This window comes from Odocoileus virginianus, chromosome 11 (assembly GCF_023699985.2).
Source record: "Odocoileus virginianus isolate 20LAN1187 ecotype Illinois chromosome 11, Ovbor_1.2, whole genome shotgun sequence".
NCBI lineage: Eukaryota > Metazoa > Chordata > Mammalia > Artiodactyla > Cervidae > Odocoileus > Odocoileus virginianus.
The window spans coordinates 25,160,865-25,179,890 of NC_069684.1; the positions used below are offsets into that span (position 1 = coordinate 25,160,865).

The window sequence follows — 19,026 nt, forward strand, 5'->3', positions numbered from 1 at the left end:
TATTCTCTCCTGAACGAGTATCTGATTAAATCAATTCATCTGGTTATATGTGAAGATCTAATCAGGATTTTCCTGGGGGGGGGCAGTCCCAAATCTAATCAGGCATTAATTTCTGATTGGATGGTAGCAGTTGGACAGGGAAATGATGTGATCAGAAAGGCTTATAAAAACTTCAGGCATCAGAGAAGAGGTGCAGAAGTTTCTTTCTCTGAAGTCACTACCTAGGATCTATCTGAGCACCCTGCCAGCCACAGCAGAGCTGGTAAGTTACAGACCTCAGCAAAGGATACCCTCATCTTACCTATGGTCAGCAGGTTTCCACTGGTGGTGTGCAGCTATGGATGTCAAGGAGATTTTCCTTTTCCTTTCTTTCCAGATGTGTAAGTGTAGGGCTTTGGTTTTGCCTCTAAGTATAATTTTGCCTTAATCCCAAACATCTGAATTTGTGCTTTGGTTTATGTCATTTAAAAATATCTCGATCAACAAGATTTTACTTTCCAAAGAAAACATCTAAATTTTTGAAATTTTATTTCTCAACATTGAAAATAGTTTGTGCAAGTAGCATTCATATAAGGAGTATCTGTTTCATCTTTCCCAGCACATTAACTGTGGGAACTGAGGGTAAAGGCTGTGTTGGGCTACATGAAGCTATTATTCCCATAGTTTTAAGGCTCTAAGTGATGATTTAAAGCTTTCTCCCCCATAAAAAGATGGAGCTTAACATTCAGCTCATGGTACAAGTTTCCCATGAGCAAAGTAGTGGATGGAAATGGATGAACTAGTGGGTTGTGTTTCTTCCTCCTTGGTCCTTCCTAGATGCTTGTTCTGGTGCCTATAGGGGCAGAGCTATGGTTTTCTGCCCACTGAGCCCAGAGTGAAATTGTACAAAAACTGAGGATCTCCCTCGACTGCCAGAGCAGTGATTTTGACTGTTAGTTCCTCTGAAGGGTGGGGAGACAGATGAAGGGGTGTTCATGCTTACCTGAGAAAGATGCCTTGTTCCCTGTAAGTTCTCACAGGATTCCTTTAGGAGCAGATCCAGGATGAGTGTCCAGAACCCCCTGAGAGTCCAGAACCTTGCAGGAAAGAGCCTACTAACCGATGAGGCCTTGGCCATTTCTGCTCTGGAGTATCTGCCCATTGAGCTCTTCCCCCAACTCTTCATGGAAGCATTCTGTGGAAGACACAGAAAGACCTTAAAGGCCTTGGTGCAAGCCTGGCCCTTTGTCTGCCTGCCTCTGGGGGGCCTGATGCAGACACCTCATCTGGGAACCTTACAAGCAGTGCTGGATGGCCTTGATGTCTTGCTTGCACAGAAGGATCAGCCCAGGTGAGTCTGATGCAGGTAACCTGGTAGGATATGGGCAGTCCTGAAGAGACAGCCGAAGTCAGGAGTGAAGAGAGTGAGTTGCTCGGTCATGTCCAACTCCGTGAAACCCCGTGGACTGTAGTCCATGGAATTCTCCAGGCCAGAATACTGGAGTGGGCAGTCTTTCCCTTCTCCAGGGTATCTTTCCAACCCAGGGATTAAACCCAGGTCTCCCGAATTTCAGGCAAATTCTTTACCAGCTGATCCACAAGGGAAGTCCAAGAATATTGGAATGGGTAGCCTGTCTCTTCACCAGTGGATCTTCCTGACCCAGGAATAGAACCGGGGTCTCCTGCATTGCAGGCAGACTCTTTACCAACTGAGTTATCAGAGAAGTCAGGAAAGTAGATGGCAAATCGATGGGCCAGTGGCCTCTGATGATGCCAATGAAGAAATAGAGATTTGACCATTGCTGAGCTCACTTTGAGAAATACCAGGTAGCACTAGTGGTAAAGAACTTGCTTGCCAATGCAGGAGATGTAGGAGACATGGGTTCAATCCCTGTGTCAGGAGGATTCTCTGGAGGAGGGCATAGCAACCCACTCCAGTATTCTTGCCTGGAAAATTTCATGAACAAAGGAACCTGGGTTACAACCCACGGGGTTGCAAAAGAGTTAGACATGACTGAAGGGACTAAGCACATGTCTTTCAGCAGTGCATCAGTGTCCAAGATGCAAGGGAATCTGAAAGTATGTCCCAGCCTCCTCCCAGGGATGCATAAGGCACTAGAAGTATAAAGCTAGGAGAAATGAAAGGGGGAAAGGAGACGAAGGAAGGTGAGGCAGAGACAGAAGAAGAGGGCAAGGCAGCAGATGATGTCAGGAATATGAAGTAAAAGCTCAGATGGGAAGTCAGAGTGCTGCCTAAATTATGTGTGGGTCTTAAACCATCCTTGCCAATCTGCTGTTTCCCCACAGGAGGTGCAAACTGTGTGTGCTGGATTTAAGGAATTCTGGCCAGGACTTCTGGAGAGTGTGGTCTGGATCCAAGATCCCTGTGTCTTCAAGCTCATCAATGGTACCAGGGGCTGTGGACAGTTTGAGGGCCGAGAAGCCCTTGGCTCCCTTCGAGGTGTTCATAGAACTTCATCTCAAGGAAAAGAGCATGGATGGATTTCTCACCTACCTCCTAGAGTGGGTGGAGGAGAGGAAAGCTTCCATACACCTGTGCTGTAAGAGGCTGAGGATTCTTTCATTTCCCACGGAAAATATTATGAGGGTCCTGAGCATGGTGCGACTGGACTGTATCCAGGAGTTACACGTGAATTGCACCTGGTATTTGCCCACCCTGGCCATGTTTGCTCCTCTCCTGGGCCAGATAAGCAAAGTGCAGAGACTCCTCATCTCCCACATCCACCTGCCAGCTCCCACGGAGCAGGACAAGCAGCACATTGTCAAAATTACATCTCAGTTCCTGAGGATGCACCACCTCCAGTATCTTCATCTGGAATCCCCCTTCTACCTTGAAGGCTGCCTGGACCAGATGCTCAGGTGAGTATGCATGGCTGACCAGGTAATAGTAAACAACACTAGGATATCAAATGCACTATCCTCTTTGCTGTTCTATCCCAAACTGTGGTATCACACAACCATCCAAATCAAGGTAGTGGTCCAAACTGGGATAGAAGTTCTGGAAAGGGACATCCTGTTAGGGAGCTATAGACTAGGGGTTAGAATATAGTGGGGTGGGTATTTGATTTTTAGTTAGTGTTATCTTTCCTAGATGACTTAGGAAAATGGGTAAGGGAATGTGGCATCAGAGATGGACAACTCAACCAGGCCTGAGCATTTATAAACCAAAGCTGTGTGCCCTCCAATTCTGTGACCACTATAAGCCTATTTCAAATACCCTATCTGTAAAAGCTTGTTTGTGGATCCAGATAATGTAATTAATATATGGAAAACACATGATCCTGGAGTTGATAGTAATAGAGCAGGGGTCAAAGGGATCATAAAATTTGGTAGATAGTTTGCAGGTAAAGCAGGATGTAAGTGAGCCCCTGCAGACTGTCAACCTCAGTGGATGTCATGGGATCTTGCCCAGGTTGGTCCTCTACACATGTCACCCAGAAGCCTCACCTGCCTGAGATGGGTGCCCGGGGCCTAAGCATGATGGGAAGGAAGCCGGCCTAGGAAGCATTTTAAGTATATCTCTTACTTAACATTCAGTGATGTCCACTCTTGATTGAAGTAAGATGTCAGGCTCTCCTCTGAGCTTGTCCTAGTGCATTCCATTATCTTCATTCATCCTCATAAGGAAACAAAGTAAGTTTTACTCTGCTTGAGTAATAAGGAGAGAGAGCTTTTAAAAGTACTTTAAAATGTACTTTAAGGGATGGGTTGGGGAGGGAGGTGGGAGAGAGGGTCAGGATGGGAACACATGTACAACTATGGATGATTCATGTGAATGTATGGCAAAACCCACCACAATATTGTAATTAGCCTCCAATTAAAATAAATTAAAAAAAAGAAAATTCCTTAAAATGTCAACCTAAAAAAATTAATAACTTGATCTTTTTCATGCATGAATAAAAATATCTGCTAAAAGGAAAAAAAAAAGATTCTATGTACTTGACCCAGTCACACAGAGAAGGTGAAATGAATGGCTGCAATGAGATTGGCCATTCTGGGTATTAATCCTTATTGGATCATTTGACCAAACTTGGATTTGGGCAGATCATTTGTCTCTCAACTTGCAGTCAAATTCCACCTCAGTTTCTAAGACCTAATTCCTCTTTCTCCCCAGGTGCCTGATGACCCCCTTGGATACCCTTACAATAACTCGCTGCCTCCTTACAGATTCAGACCTGACCATCTGTCCCAAAGTCAGAAAGTTAGTCAGCTAAAGGGCCTGAATCTGAGTGGTGTCACGATGACCTACTCTAGTCCTGAGCTCCTCCCAGCTCTGCTGCAGAAAGTTTCAGCCACCCTCCAGGAGCTGTACCTAGAGCAATGTGGGATCAGGGACTCCCACCTGGAATTCCTTCTGCCAGCCCTGAGCCTCTGCATCCAGCTCACATCCTTCAGTCTGCGTGGAAACTTCCTCTCCATGGCCACAATGGAGAAGATGCTGCGACACTCCTCCAGAATGCTCAGTTTAAGTCGAGAGCTGTACACTGTCCCTCGGGAGAGTCTCAGTTCTCAGGGAATCCTCCAACCAAGTAGACTTGCCCAGTGTCGGACTGAACTGCTGGAGATTCTGAAGGACTTGGGACATCCCAGGACCATCTGGATTTGCTTCACCCCCTGTCCACACTGTGGCGATAACACATTCTATCATCCTGAGCCCATCATATACAGCAGTAACACCCTTACCTAGTTGGGTGCATCGATGAAAAGCTTTCTTTTGAGTACTTGGAAACTGAAATCTAGGACAAAGTACATTGTGAAGGGAAAACAGGCCCGTGGGGTCAGACATCTTCTCAATGTGAATGTGAAAAGGAAATGTGATCTTGCAGGGAGCAAAATTGCAGGGGGAAATGTAGTCTCCTTGGCAGTGGAATATTTGTGGACATGTGTCCTGTAGAGTCAGAAATAGGAACCTAAATTTCTTTAGGTGGATTTGAGGTTGAGACTCACATATTGAAGCTATCCCTGGGTAGATGGTTATAAAGATATGGTCAGAAATAAAGAGACCCTTATTGTAACCCTTCTGCTGCTGCTGTACATGATGTATTGTCTTAAATTTTCAGTTCATACCACAGGAATTGCCAAACACTGATTTTTTTTTTTTTTTTAAAGGCACTGAGTTGTCTATGATCAGAAAACCTTACCACTCCCACCAGTTCCTTATTCTATCTGGGGCGTCTCTGACCTTCTTGCTTACTTCTGGAGCTGTTCAGTGGGTTTATACACTGAGCGGAACATACTGTGTACAGTGAGCCACTCGAGTGCAGGTCCCAGGAGGACCCTCACTACTGACCCAGGCCATGACCCTGAACATGAGCAGTCCTTGTGATTGTCTTGGTCCCTCCATAAGGCAAAAAGATAGGAGTAGGTTGCCATTTCCTCCTCTAGGGGATTGTCCAGACCCAGGGATCAAACCCCAGTCTCCTGTGTCTCCTGCGTCACACGCTGGTTCTTTATGAACTGAGTCACCTGGGAAGTCACTTTTCTGTAAATGGTAGTTTACTAAATAATTGTGTGACTAAATAATATCCATTTAAATACCTAAGATGTAAATGCTCTTCAAAAAATTACAAAGGATATAACTATTTTGTTTGGAGTTTTAATTAATCTTTAAAATTTTAGTTTTATTTTAATGTGGATTTTTCAAAATGTTTAACTTGATTAGGCATCTCAAAAATGTAGGACTTAGAAACTTAGTTTGACAATCAATGAGCATCAGTTTTTCTTCTGTTTAGAAAATATTTAGTATAATAAAATTTGAAAGCAGGAAGGGTTACAGTTATATTTGTAAAAGTAGATTTTCTTTTTCAGAGTGATTTTTGATTCAAAGTAAAACTGAGAAGAAAGTACATTGAGGGCTCATTAACACATGACCCCACAACACGCACAGCCACTCTACCTATCAGTGTCTTCACTGGTTCCTACTGTCCTCAGCTCTGGACATTAAAGGAGTTTTTCCACAAAGTGGAGGCCAGGCCAGGGCCTCTGAAGCCACTGCAGGTCCCTATGCTCTTCCTTGATTTGTGTCAGGCAACCAATGGGATGTGGTTTGACTTTCATCTCCCATGACATTTCTATAGAGCAAAGCAGGCAATCTGGTGTCACTTGGATGACAACAACACAGTACCAGGTCTCATTTTTTCTCATTTCCTTCTGTAAAGCACAATTCTCAAAGTCTGAAGGCTGTGATGTGTGACAAAACTAAATTGCAAAATTTCCAAAGACCATTCATCCCTTTCCTTGGCCTCAGCCAAAATGGGGGGATCCTCCACTTCCCACCCAAATTGCTCCTCATCTTTGCATCCAGAATGGATGTTAATTACCAAGTGAACTAAGTCAGATGGAGAACGATAAATATGGTATGACATCCCTTGTATGTGGAATCTAAAAAGAAATGATAAAAATGAACTTACTTTCAAAACAGAAAGAGGCTCACAGACTTAGAAAACGGTTGCCCTGGGGGAAGGATAGGAGAAAGGGGTAGTTAAAGAGTTTGGGGTGGATATGTACACACTGCAGTATTTAAAATGGAGAACCAGCAAGGAGCTTCTGTACAGCACATGGAATTCTGTTCAATGTAAGGTGGCAGCCTGGATGGGAGAGAAGTATGGGGGAGAATGTATACATGTACATGTATGGCTGAGTCCCTTCACTGTTTACCGGAAACTGTCACAACGTTGTTTGTAAATCTGCTATGTGTATGTTAGTCACTCAATTGTTAGTCACACATTGTTAATCACTCAATAGTGTCTGACTGTTTGTGACCCCATGGACTATAGTCTCCTAGGCTTTCCTGTCCATGGAATTTTCCAGGCAAGACAAGAATACTCGGATTGGATTGGGAATGGAGTGGATTCTCATTTCCTTCTCCAGGAGATCTTCCTGACCCAGAGATCAAACCTGGGTCTCCTGCATTGCAGACAGATTCTTTACCATCTGAGCCATCAGGGAAGCCCCAAATTGACTTTACCCCAATTCAAAATAAAATTAAAAACAACAAAACAGAATGAATGCTATTCACTCTGTCTCTCCAAACTTCCTTTGGCCACTCTGTACCCTTGGAGTGGGAGTGGATCAATCAGTGTAGCCTAATGCAGGTAAATGTAGGAAAATTCCAATTTTTTTAGGAATTCACAAGCACAAATCCAGGCCTGCAGTGACCCTCAGAGATCTAGACACAAGTTCCCAGACTTGAAAAGACACAGCTCCGTGACAGCCAAAGTACATGATCTGCAGCTTATCTGCAATTTCCCTCTGCCACCCTCATTTTGGGTCCTACATCAGCTCTTCTTCTTTCTTGTCCCTCTGTTAAAAGGTAGAAGGTTTGTAAAGGGAAAGATACACCCAAATGAATGCAGCATTCCAGAGAAAAACAAGAAGAGACAAGGCCTTCTTAAGAGAACAATGCAAAGAAATAGAGAAAAACAATAGAATGGGATACACTAGAGATCTCTTCAAGAAAATTGGAGTGATCAAGGGAACATTTCATGCAAGGATGGGCAAGATCAAGGACAGAAATGGGATGTAATAAAAACAGAATCGAGGAAGAAGAGGTGGTAAGAATATACAGAACTATACAAAAAGGGTCTTAATGACTCAGATAACCACACTGTTGTGAACACTCACTTAGAGCCATGCATCCTTGAGTGAAGAATCCTTAGGAAAAATTACTAGGAACAAAATTAGTGGAGGTGATGGCATTTCAGCTGAGTTATTTCAAATCCTAAAGATGATGCTGTTAAAATGATGCACTCAATATATCAGCAAATTTGGAAGACTTAGCAGTGTTCATAGGACTGGAAAAGGTCAGTTTTTATTCCAATCCCAAAGAAGGGTAATGCTGAAGAATGTTCAAACTACTGTACAATTACACTCATTTCACATGTTATTAAGGTTATGCTCAAAATCCTTCAAGCTAGTCTTCAGTGGTAGACAAACATGTTCATGTTTTAAGGACATCAGGATAGCAATAGTTTGACAGTGAGGGGTTAATTATGTAGAAGCAGAATGAGGTTTATCTACAAGTACCATAATTTTCACAGATCATTGTGAAATAATACTTACTTTACTAAAATAACAAAAGATTTTTAAAACAAATATAAATCACATAAAGGAAAAGAAATTCACAATCTGTTACCAAAAGCCACATTCTAAGAAAACTTTGTTCTCTTAACAGAGAGAGAAAACAAAATTCCAGTGTGTATCAGCTTACAGTTAATAACAAAATTTGTTTATCTGGTTAGTGTTAAAACATCTTTTCCATAAATTTGTAAGAAGTAGCAGTATTCTTCCAAAGACATCAGAGTGAAATCATAGAAGGCATGTTTAAAATGTGATTGTATTGGAATTGACAAAGCAACCTGGTCATTGCTGTGACACGTAACTCTTTAATATGATAACTAGAACTATAATTGACAATATTTTATCAGGACATATAAAATCTAAATTTTTAGGATACCTATATTAGCAACATCAATCTTACAGTATAACCTAAGAAAACTTACCAGTCCCCCAACAATACTTTGCAAGTAATTTAACATGTCAAATGAACTCATGCAGTTTAATATCTCTCTTTGGGATGTCTCAGGGGCCTTTTGAAGCACCCGAAAGTCAGCTAGAGGTCAAAAGAACTTCATTAGAATTTAATTTTAGGAAGTTCTGCCAAAAAATGTCAAAAGGGTTTATAACACTCATTCAGATAGGATAATATAAGGTCACTGTGAAACAACAGTTATTCACTTAGCCAAAGTAACAGAAGCTTTCAAAGGTAAGCATGGAACAGATCACTTTAGAGGTAAAGAAATTTAAAATCCATTATCAAGGGCAGTTCAACATCTCAAGAAAACACGAAATTCTTTTCTTGGAGCCCACTTTCCATAGACCTCTTTAAAAAAAAAAAAAACACAACAAAAAACACTTTGTTCAATTAGAAACAGCCACCTTTAAGTCATGACTACTTTCTTTTTCCTTAATAAAATGTAATTTCATTTTTTAAACCCTTTTTTTTTTTTTTTACTAAAAACACACATACTACTTTCCTTAAGTAACCATAAACTGTCCTTCATATTAGCATTCTGTAGACTGGTGAACATAAATACCAGTGATAATTTCTAAAAACATTTGCTTTGTTATAGAGAACATCTCAGGATGGCACCAAGCATAATTATTAATAGTCCAAAATGTCTTTAGTTTCTCTGTAAGAATGAGTTAGTGCTTAGTGATTAATGTTTCAAAATCTTATTTTACCTGGAAATGACCTAGCTATTCAATAAATTTTCATCACTTAGTTTAGCACAACCCTAGAAATCCAAGTTACCCTAGTCTGGAGAGACTCTTTTAGACAGACATCCTTAAAGTATAATTCTTTTTTTTTTTTTTTGATGTATGATGATTCATACTTTTGAAAATATTTTCACATTCATTCTTTTATTTGATCTTCACCAAATGTTGTAAAATAAGACAAATATTATGTCCATTTTATAGATAATCAAAAAATAATAAAAAATCTGAGCAAGTGAACTGACCAGCTCTAGTTTCACTGGAAGGTCATAAAATAGTTTAGAGCAGAGAATCCAGGCTACCTGGATCATAATGGGATCCCCTAACACACTTTGCAAAATTACTTAAAAAAAACATGAAAGTTCTTGATCTTTTTGGGTTTCAGGAGTTTTCATCCTTTGGTGTTCCTGTTCAGTTTCTTCTGATAGGGCCTTCCTTACCCTTTAATGTCCCTCCTCTGCTTCATACCCCTGGAATACACACACTGGTTAGATCTCTCCTCTTCCAGGAAGCCCTATGAATCTGCCAAGAACTGCCTTCCACTGCTACCTACAGAGATCTGACTATAACAGTCTAAGTATAATTATTCTTAATAGAGTTTATCTAAAAGCTCTTGTCTCATTTTTATATTTTGTCTGTTTTAAAAGTTTCTTTACTTGAGTTACTTTCCTTGTTGGCAAATTTAGCTTAAATTAAATCTAGGCACAATAAAAGTATTATACAATGCTGTTAACTCAAGACATGATTAGATTAGCAAACAAACATTAATACCTGATATTTAATATTGAATATTTCCCAGTACATGTGAACCTGAAATTCATCTAGGTTAGTTTCTCTTGTAACTGTTTGATTTGTAAGTGCTTACTTTTCTTTAAGCCAATTGAATTAGAACTCATTTACAAATTAAACTCAGCAATATTATGCAAAAACAAAGACATACACTGAAACATAGATAAATCCAGGGAGACAGCCAGAGATCTAATAGCTTTCTGCTTGAGATTTAAAATGTCTCTTTGACTCTCACCCTGACCCCTCCTTGTCTTGAAATTCTAATTTGCTCAAGGCTGAGGTCTTGCGTATTTCAAGGACATGGCAAAGGTTGCGTGCTGTGCTGAGTCCCTTCATTTATCTCCAGCTCTTTGTGACCCCAAGGACTACATCCTGCTAGGCTCCTTTGTCCATGGGATCCTCTGGCAAGAGTACTAGAGTTGGCCACCATGCCTTCATCCAAGGGATCTTCTCAACCCAGGGATTAAACCCATATCTCTTGTATCTCTGTGTCTCTTGCATTGGCAGAAAGATTCTCTCCCTTCAGCCCCATCTAGAAAGCCCAGGCAAAGTTTAACTTCAAGTTTTTTTTCTAGGCAGGCCTTTTTAATGAGCTAGCTGTTTTAAATTGCATATGCAAGAAGAACTGATTTTGCAGTTTCAAAGGAACTAAGAATCATTTTAACCAGTTTTCTCCGGAGTCTAAAGAATATCATGGCCATCCTGTATCAAAAAAGCTATCTTTCCTTTCTGTAGTCATAGTTTTACAGCTGAAATACAGACCCAATAGTGCTCAAATTGACTGTGATAATAGGGGCAGATAGAAACTTACTAGAGTGGGGGAAGGAGAGGGGGAAACTAAGCTCCCCATCTCCCCTGAGAGATAGGGGAAGTTAGAAGGGGATTAGCTGATAGAGAGAGAGACAGGGAGAGATGGGGGATAAGGTGGCAACTGGACAAAGAAAAGAGAGAGAAAGGGGAGTTAGGGTTGTGGGCCAGCTCAAGAGAGAGTCAACTTCATAAAGGAAGACTTGATCACCTGAAGTGTAATTTTGCCATTGTAACATGGACAATGGTCCTCACAAATTGCATAATTCTTTTTCCAATTTTAACTTCTCTTCAGACAATTTTAAGTTAGATTCATGTACTCTAAAGTAGGCAGAGAGGAGGACCTAGCCTCTCACCTAGCGCAGTACATTCTCCAACCAACAGACATGAGTTTGCGCAAGCTCTGGGAGATGGTGAAGGACAGGGAAGCCTGGTGTGCTACAGTCAATGTGATTGCGAAGGGTGATACACAACTGAGCAACTGAATAACAACAACATCATATTTATAGTGCTAGAAGACTTGCACTCACAGGAGGCAGTCACTCACAGTCTGGGCAGTGTCCAGGCAGGTTAGAAGCAAGGTCAGAGGCCTGCTCTGCTCTGTCTCTGAAGGCCAAACAAGGCTAATTATTTAATTTCCCTAACACATGCATGCAAGGTTATTTATATCTATGGGAGAATATGGTGAAAGGAATCTTCCCCAAAGTGACCAAGAGAGAGAACACCCTTCATTGAGTCTTCATCTTGGTGGCCAGTGGTATAAAAGAATAGCTTGTGCACCAAATAAATATGATAGAAGAGCGGCATGGATAATTCTTGAAGATGGAGAAAGGGTCTCCCTTTATTTGCTACCTTAAACCTCAAACGAATCTTTGTGTGATGCAGCTCAAAGTAGAAGTCATCCTGAACATGGTAGAACATTCAACACCAGTAAGAGCTTCTGTATTTAGTGCAGGGAAGGTGTTGGTGTTTATGAAGAGAAAAACAGAATTTTATTTCTGTGCTTAATGGTGTCACCTTGATCAGAATCTGTGTTGAACATAGCTAATTTTGAGGAAACAGTAGTGATCTAAATACACTTGGAAACAGGGCAGTGAAAATAAGATGTGGCTTCTAACACCCCTGAAAAATGACTAGGGAAATTTGCTATCTGTAAAATGTCATCAGTGAGATAAATAAATAAATAAACAAATCTCACCTGGCAGCAGCTGCCTCTGGATGGCAAGGTTATTTGGGACTGCCCCAAGTTTATTTCTTCTCTGGCTCCAAGTTCCCAAGAGCCTACAGTGCTGACCCTCAGTACCTCTCAGTTTTAGAAAGGTCTGATAGAAGGACTCATCCTCCCTCTCTCCTCACATTTTTAGGCTTATTTTTTTTTCATGCAGTGTGTTGTGCTGATGCCAAGATTCTGGGGAAAAAGTGCCATCTAAGGTGATGGTGTTTCCAGAATCAGTCTGACTCACTCCTTTACTTTCTCAATATCACCAGGAATAACATTTCTAATTTCTCTCTTTCCAAAAAAAGAAAAAGAAGAAGAACAGAAAGAAATATTCATTTTAGATTATTGTCATCATTAGTGCATCACTTAGGAATTCCCAGCTTCAAACTGTCCACACACACTTTTATTTTTCCGGGTGATTTTGACCTGTCAACCTTGAGAGAACACTTGGCTTAAGGCTGGAAAACCAGTCACATCCCCAAAGCTCTTCCCTTGCTGCCTGAATAGGTTCACAACCTGCTATGTTTTCTACCTAACACCTGAGTGACAAGTTGATACAGGAATGTGTATTCCCCTCCCCTTTGGGAACAATACCAATTGTGTTCATGAAGCTGTTTTAATTCAGGGATTTTTTTGATAATTTTGATTTGACCAAAGATCCCAAACAATGATATTTTCAACTTTTGCTTTTTCTTGTCCAATGGCAGGACCAATAATCACTTTCTTATTTGACTCCTAAGAATATAACTGTGTGTATTGGTAGAATTGGTATCAGTATTTGTGAAGTGAATCCTTGAATCAGTCCTTGATTACCCAGTCATCCCATCATTCTTTGTCTCCTGAATGTATATCTGATCCAATCAACTAACCTAGAGAAAAATGAAGATCCAATGGGACCTCAGTAATCTAATCAGGTGCCCATTACTGATTGGTTTAGCAGTGGGATGGAGGGATGATGGGAATAGAAAGGCCTGTTAGAAGTTTCAAGCTCTGGAGAAGAGAAGCAGACTTTTCTAGCTTTAGAGACACCAGCTGGGTTCTCCACAGAGTCTGAGGTCTGAGTATCCCACCAGCCACATCAGAGCAGTAAGTAATCACCTTCAGATAAGGGCACCCTTTATCTTACTTATGGTTAGCTAATCTTGCAAGGAGGCATGTATCTCTGGATGGTAGGGAGGGTTTTCAAAATATTGTTTCTTTCTAATTAATATATTTTAGGTTTTGGTTTTGCCTCTCATTGTCGTTTTGCCTGAATCTGAAACATTTTAATTTGTTTTAGTTGATAACATTTTCCAGTCAAAGCTCCTCTAAAAAGTAAAGCTTAAGAAGAAAAAAAATTTGGGAAAAAGCCAGGCAAGAATGCTTCCTTATAAAAGATTTGGTTCCCTAAGGTCAGGGTTCCTAAGCTGTGAAGTAAACCTGGTGTAAGAACACCACCACCTGTGGGTCTCTGTAGTTCCCATGAAAGAATCATAGCTAAAATGAGGTTCATTCTGTTTATTGTGCTATAATAATAATGTTGTTTTTTTTTTAAAGCCATGCTGTGGGGCATGAGGTATCTTAGTTCCCTGACCCTTCATAGATCATAGTCTTGTCATGGCAAAGGGGCTTCAGTAACTCAGTAAAGGTAGGAGACAGTCTGTGCAGGACCACCCAAGACAGGTGGGTCATAGTGAAGAATTCTGCGAAAACATGGTCCACTGGAAAAGGAAATGGCAAACCAGTTCAGTATTCTTGCCTAGAGAACACCATGGATAGTATGAAAAGGCAAAATGATATGACACTGTAAAATGGGCCCCCCAGGTGAGAAGGTGTCCAATATGCTGCTGGTGAAGAGTGGCGGGCCATTACTAATTCATCCAGAAAGAATGAAGCGGCAGGGCAAAAGTAGAAATGACCCTCAGCTCTGGATAAGTCTGGTAGTGAAAGTAAAGTTCAATGCTGAAAAAAACAATATTGCATAGGAACCTTGAATGTTAGGCCCACGAATTAAGGTAAATTGGATGTGGTCAAGCAGGAGATGGCAAGATTGAACAGGGACATTTTATGAATCAGTGAACTGAAATGGATGGGAATGGATGAATTTAATTCAGATGACCATTATATCTACTACCATGGACAGGAATCCCTTAAAAGAAGTGGAGTAGCCCTTATAGTCAACAAAAGAGAGTCTGAAATGCAGTGCTTGGGTGCAATCTCAAAAACAACAGAATAAACTTGATATGATTCCTAGGCACATCATTCAATAGCACAGTAATTCAAGTCTGTGCCCCAACCACAATGCCAAGGAAGCTGATGTGATCAGTTCTATGAAGACATACAACACCTTCTAGGACTAACATCAAAAAGTTGTCCTCTTCATCATAGGGGATTAGAATGAAAAGTAGGAAGTCGAGAGATACCTGGAACAATAGGCAAGTTTGACCTTGGAGTACAAAATGAAAGACAAAGGCTAATATAGTTTTAAGAGAACAAGCTGGTCATAGCAAACACCCTTATCCAACATTCCAAAACAAGACTCTGCACATGGAATCACCAGAGAATCAATACCAAAATCAGATTGATTATGCTATTTGCAGTCAGAGATGAAGTAGCTCTATACAGTCAGTAAAAACAAGGCCTGGAGCTGACAGTGGCTCAGATCATGAATTCCATGTTGCAAAATTCAGGATTAAATTGAAGAAAGTAGGAAAAGCCACTAGACCATTCAGTTATGACCTAAATCAAATCCCTTATGATTATACAGTAGAGGTGAAGAATAGATTCAAAGGATTAGATCTGGTAGACAGAGTGCCTGAAGAACTATGGACAGAGGTTATAACATAGTACAGGAGGGAGTGACTAAAATCATCCCCAAGAAAAAGAAATGTAAGAAAGCAAAGTGATTGTCTGAAGAGCCTTTATAAATAGCTAGAGAAAGAAAAGAAGTGAAAGGTAAGGGAGAAAGTGAACAATATACTCAACTGAATACAGAGTTACAGAGAAGAGCAAGGAGAGATAAGAAGACTTTCTTAAAGGGAAATGCAAAGAAATAGAGGAAAACAATAGAATGGAAGAGACTAGATATCTCTTCAAGAAAATTGGAGATATCAAGAAAACATTTCATTCAAAGGTGGCCACAAGAAATGACAGAAACAGTATGGACCTAAGAGAAGCTGAAGAGATTAAAAAGAGAAGGTGAGAATACATGGAAGAAGTATACATTAAAAAGTCTTAATGACCTGGATAATCACGATGGTATGATCACTCACCTAGAGCCAGACATCCTGGAGTGTGAAGTCAAGTGGACCAAAGCTAGTGGTGTGAGGTGAATAGCTCCAACTGAGCTATTTAAAATCCAAAAACATGATGCTGCTAAAGTGCTGCACTCAATATGTCAGCAAACTTAAAAAAACTCAACAGTGACCATAGGGCTGGAAAAGATCAGTTCACTCCAATCCCAAAGAAGGCAATGCCATGGAATGCTCAAACTACCACACACTGCACTCACTTCACATAATAGCAACGTTATGCTAAAAAATCTTTCAATCTAGCCTTCAGCAGTACATGAGCCAAGAAGTTGCAGATATTCAAGCTGGGTTTCAAACAGGCAGAAGAATCAGAGATCAAATTTCCAACATTCCTTGGATCAGGTAGAAAGCAAGGGTGTTCCAAAAGAACATTTACTTTTTCTTGACCACACTAAAACCTTTGACTGTGTGGATCACAAAAAATTGTGGAAAAATCTTAAAGGGATGGAAGTACCAGAAACCCTACCTGTCTCTTAAGAAACCTGTATGGGGGTCAAGAAGTATCCTTAGAACTAGAAATGGAAAAACTGACTGGTTCCAAACTGAGAAAGAAGACAAGACCATATATGGTCACCCTGCTTATTTACCTTCAATGTAGAAGTACATCACAGGAAAAGCTGGACTGGATGAGTCACAAACTAGAATCAAGATTGTCAGGAGAAGTATCAAGAGACTGAGATATGGAGATAATACAGAAAATGAAGAGGAACTAAAGAAACTCCAGATGATGGTGAAAGAGAAGAGTGAAAAAGGTGACTTGAATCTCAACATTAAATAAACTAGTTCATGGAATCCAATCCCATCACTTTATGACAAACAGAATGGGAAAAAGTGAAAGCAGTAACAGATTTTATTTTCTTGGGCTTCCAAATCCTTACAGATGGTGACTGCAGCCATGAAATTAAAAGGTGCTTACTCCTTGGAAGGAATGCCATGACAAACCTAGGCAGCATATTAAAAAGCAGAGACACCACTTTACTGACAAAGGTGCACATAGTCAAAGCTATGGTTTTTCCCATAGTCATGTATGGATGTGAGAGTTGGACCTTATGGAAGGCTGATGGCTGAAGAATTGATGCTTTTGAACTGTGGTGTTGGAAAGTCTCTTGAGAGTCCCTTGGACTGCAAGGAGATCCAATCAGTCCATCCAAAAAGAAATCAGTCCTGAATATTCATTGGAAGGACTGATGTTGAACCTGAAACTCCCGATACTTTGGTCATCTGATGAGAAGAGCTGATTTGAAAGGACCATGATGCTGGGAAAGATTGAAGGCGGGAGGAGAAGGGGATGACAGAGGATGAGATGGTTGAATGGCATCACCGACTCAATGGACATGAGTTGAGAAAGCTCCGGGAGTTGGTGATGGACAGGGAGGCCTGATGTGCTGCAGTCCATGGGGTCACAAAGAGTTGGACATGACTGAGCGACTGAACTGAACTGAAGTGAAGTTGAGAGTGACTCCTCTGAGCCATTATCCTTTGCTATGTTTTTTTTTTTTTTTAATTATTTTCCTGAGTTTTGGTTTCCATGCTCTTCATTGCTGTGCAGGCCTTTCTCTGGTTGTGGTGAGTGGGAGCTACTCTTCCTTGTGGTGCCCAGGCTTCTCATTGTGGCTTCTCTTGTTGTAGAGTGCAGGCTCAGTAGTTGTGACTCCTGGGCTTAGTTGCCCTGGAACATGTAGTATCCTCCTGGGTCAAAGATCAAGCCAGTCTCCTGCATCTGCAGGGGGATTCTTTACTCTGAGTCACTAGGGGAGTCTTCTTTTACTATCTTAATATCACCTTGAATAACATCTTTAAATTTCCCTGTTTCCAAAAAGTAAAAGAAACTTTTATTTTACATTGTTGTTTATCATTCACGTGGTCCCTTTAGAAATGCCCAACTCCAGCCTGCTCAGACCCACTCTTCCTTCTGAGAAGTAAGTGTCCTGACCTGTCCACCTTCAGAGAAGATGTGGCTTAAGGCTGGAAAACCAGCCATATCTGGGACAGCTCTTCCCTTGCTGCCTGAACACGCTCACAGTCTCCTGTGTTTCCTGCATAACACCTGAGTGACAAGCTGATACATGGATGAGTGCATTTTGTTTTCTTCAGGAACAGCATCACTGTTTTCATGAAGCTATTTTAATTCAGGGATATTTTGCTAATTTTGACTTCACCAAAATTCCCCCAATAATGATACTTTGAACTTTTGTTTTCTTTTGTATTCAATGTTAGCAACCAACAATCCTTTCCTGTCTGACTCACAAGAGTTTAACTGTCCATATTGGTAAAATCCAATCAATGTTTGGGAAGCGAACAGGTCCTTGATTACACAGATACCTGATCATTTTCTCCTTCCTGAATGCACATAAGATACAATGAACTAACCTACAGAAAAAATGAAGACCAATCAAGACCAATACAGTGGGAACTCTATAATCTAATCAGATGTCCCTCTCTGATTGGGTTAGTAGTGGGACAGAGAGATGATGGGAATACAATGGCCCTTAAAAGCCTCATGCACTGGAGAAGAAGTATAGACTTTTCTGGTTCTGGAGACACCAGCTAAGTTCTCCACAGGATCTGAGGTTTGAGTGCTCCACCAGGCACAGCAGAGCAGTAAGTTCCCAGCCTCAGATAAGGATGTCTTTTCTTACTTATGGCTAGCTAGTGTTGAAGGGAGGCATGTGTCTCTGGATGGTAGGCAGGGTTTTCAAAAAGAATCATTTCTCTCCTATGAACACATTTCAGGTTTTGGTTTTGCCTCTCAGGGTAGTTTTGCCTGAATCTCAAACACTGTGATTTGTGGTTTAGCTGGTATCACTTTAAATGTCTATACCAAGCAGATATTTTTAGTGAAATATATCAGTTTGGAATTTTATTTCATGAAATTTAAAATACCTATTAGTATAAAAATGGCATTCATCTTAGGAATAACTGACAGTGGAGGCTGTATGGATCCACATGACTCTCCCCTTCCCATAGAGTTAGAGCTCTAAGTGATGGTCAGAATATTTTCCCCAAATAAAGATGGAGTCAGTTTTCATGCACTTTAGTATGGATTCATTTCTAGACGTAAATGAATAAGAAAAGCAGTAGATGGACCCAAATGGGCTAGTGGTTGTCTTTGCCTCCTCGGTACTAGTAAAATGCATATTCAAAATACAGAAAGAGTCATCACTTTGTCTCCACTGAGCCCTGCCTAGTGTAATATGGCTAAGTGCCTCTCTTGTACTACTGCTAGATAAATGACCTTGGCCCTGAGGTCCTGGGAAGAGTAGGGAGACACTCTACCGTGTGCTCCTGCATTGTCTAAAATGGGTCCCTTGCTCCCTGACAGCGTCCACAGGAGTCATTTTGGAGCAGAGTCACGATGAGTGTCCACACCCCACCCAGGCTGGTTGACCTGGCGGGAATGCGCCTGCTGAGGGACAATGGCTTGGCCTTTTCTGCTCTGGAGAGCCTGCCCATGGAGCTCTTCCCACCTCTCTTCCTGGAAGCCTTCCATGGGAGACGTGTGGAGACCCTGAAAGGCATGGTGCAAACCTGGCCCTTTGTCCGCCTGCCTGTGGGGGCCCTGATTGACCCGCCCCATGTGGGGCCCCTACAAGCCGTGCTGGAAGCACTTGATGTTCTGCTTGCCCAGAAGGTTCGATCCAGGTG

At 41.2% G+C, this 19,026-nt stretch overlaps 1 protein-coding gene across 1 annotated transcript; it reads left to right on the forward strand.

The window, feature by feature from the left end:
- Positions 1-1,043: 1,043 nt before the first annotated feature.
- Positions 1,044-4,214, forward strand: LOC110142842 (melanoma antigen preferentially expressed in tumors-like). The gene is made up of 3 exons (XM_070473737.1): positions 1,044-1,330; positions 2,287-2,859; positions 4,115-4,214. Exons 1-3 carry the CDS (start codon positions 1,044-1,046, stop codon positions 4,212-4,214), a joined length of 960 nt encoding a protein of 319 aa, XP_070329838.1.
- Positions 4,215-19,026: the final 14,812 nt, after the last annotated feature.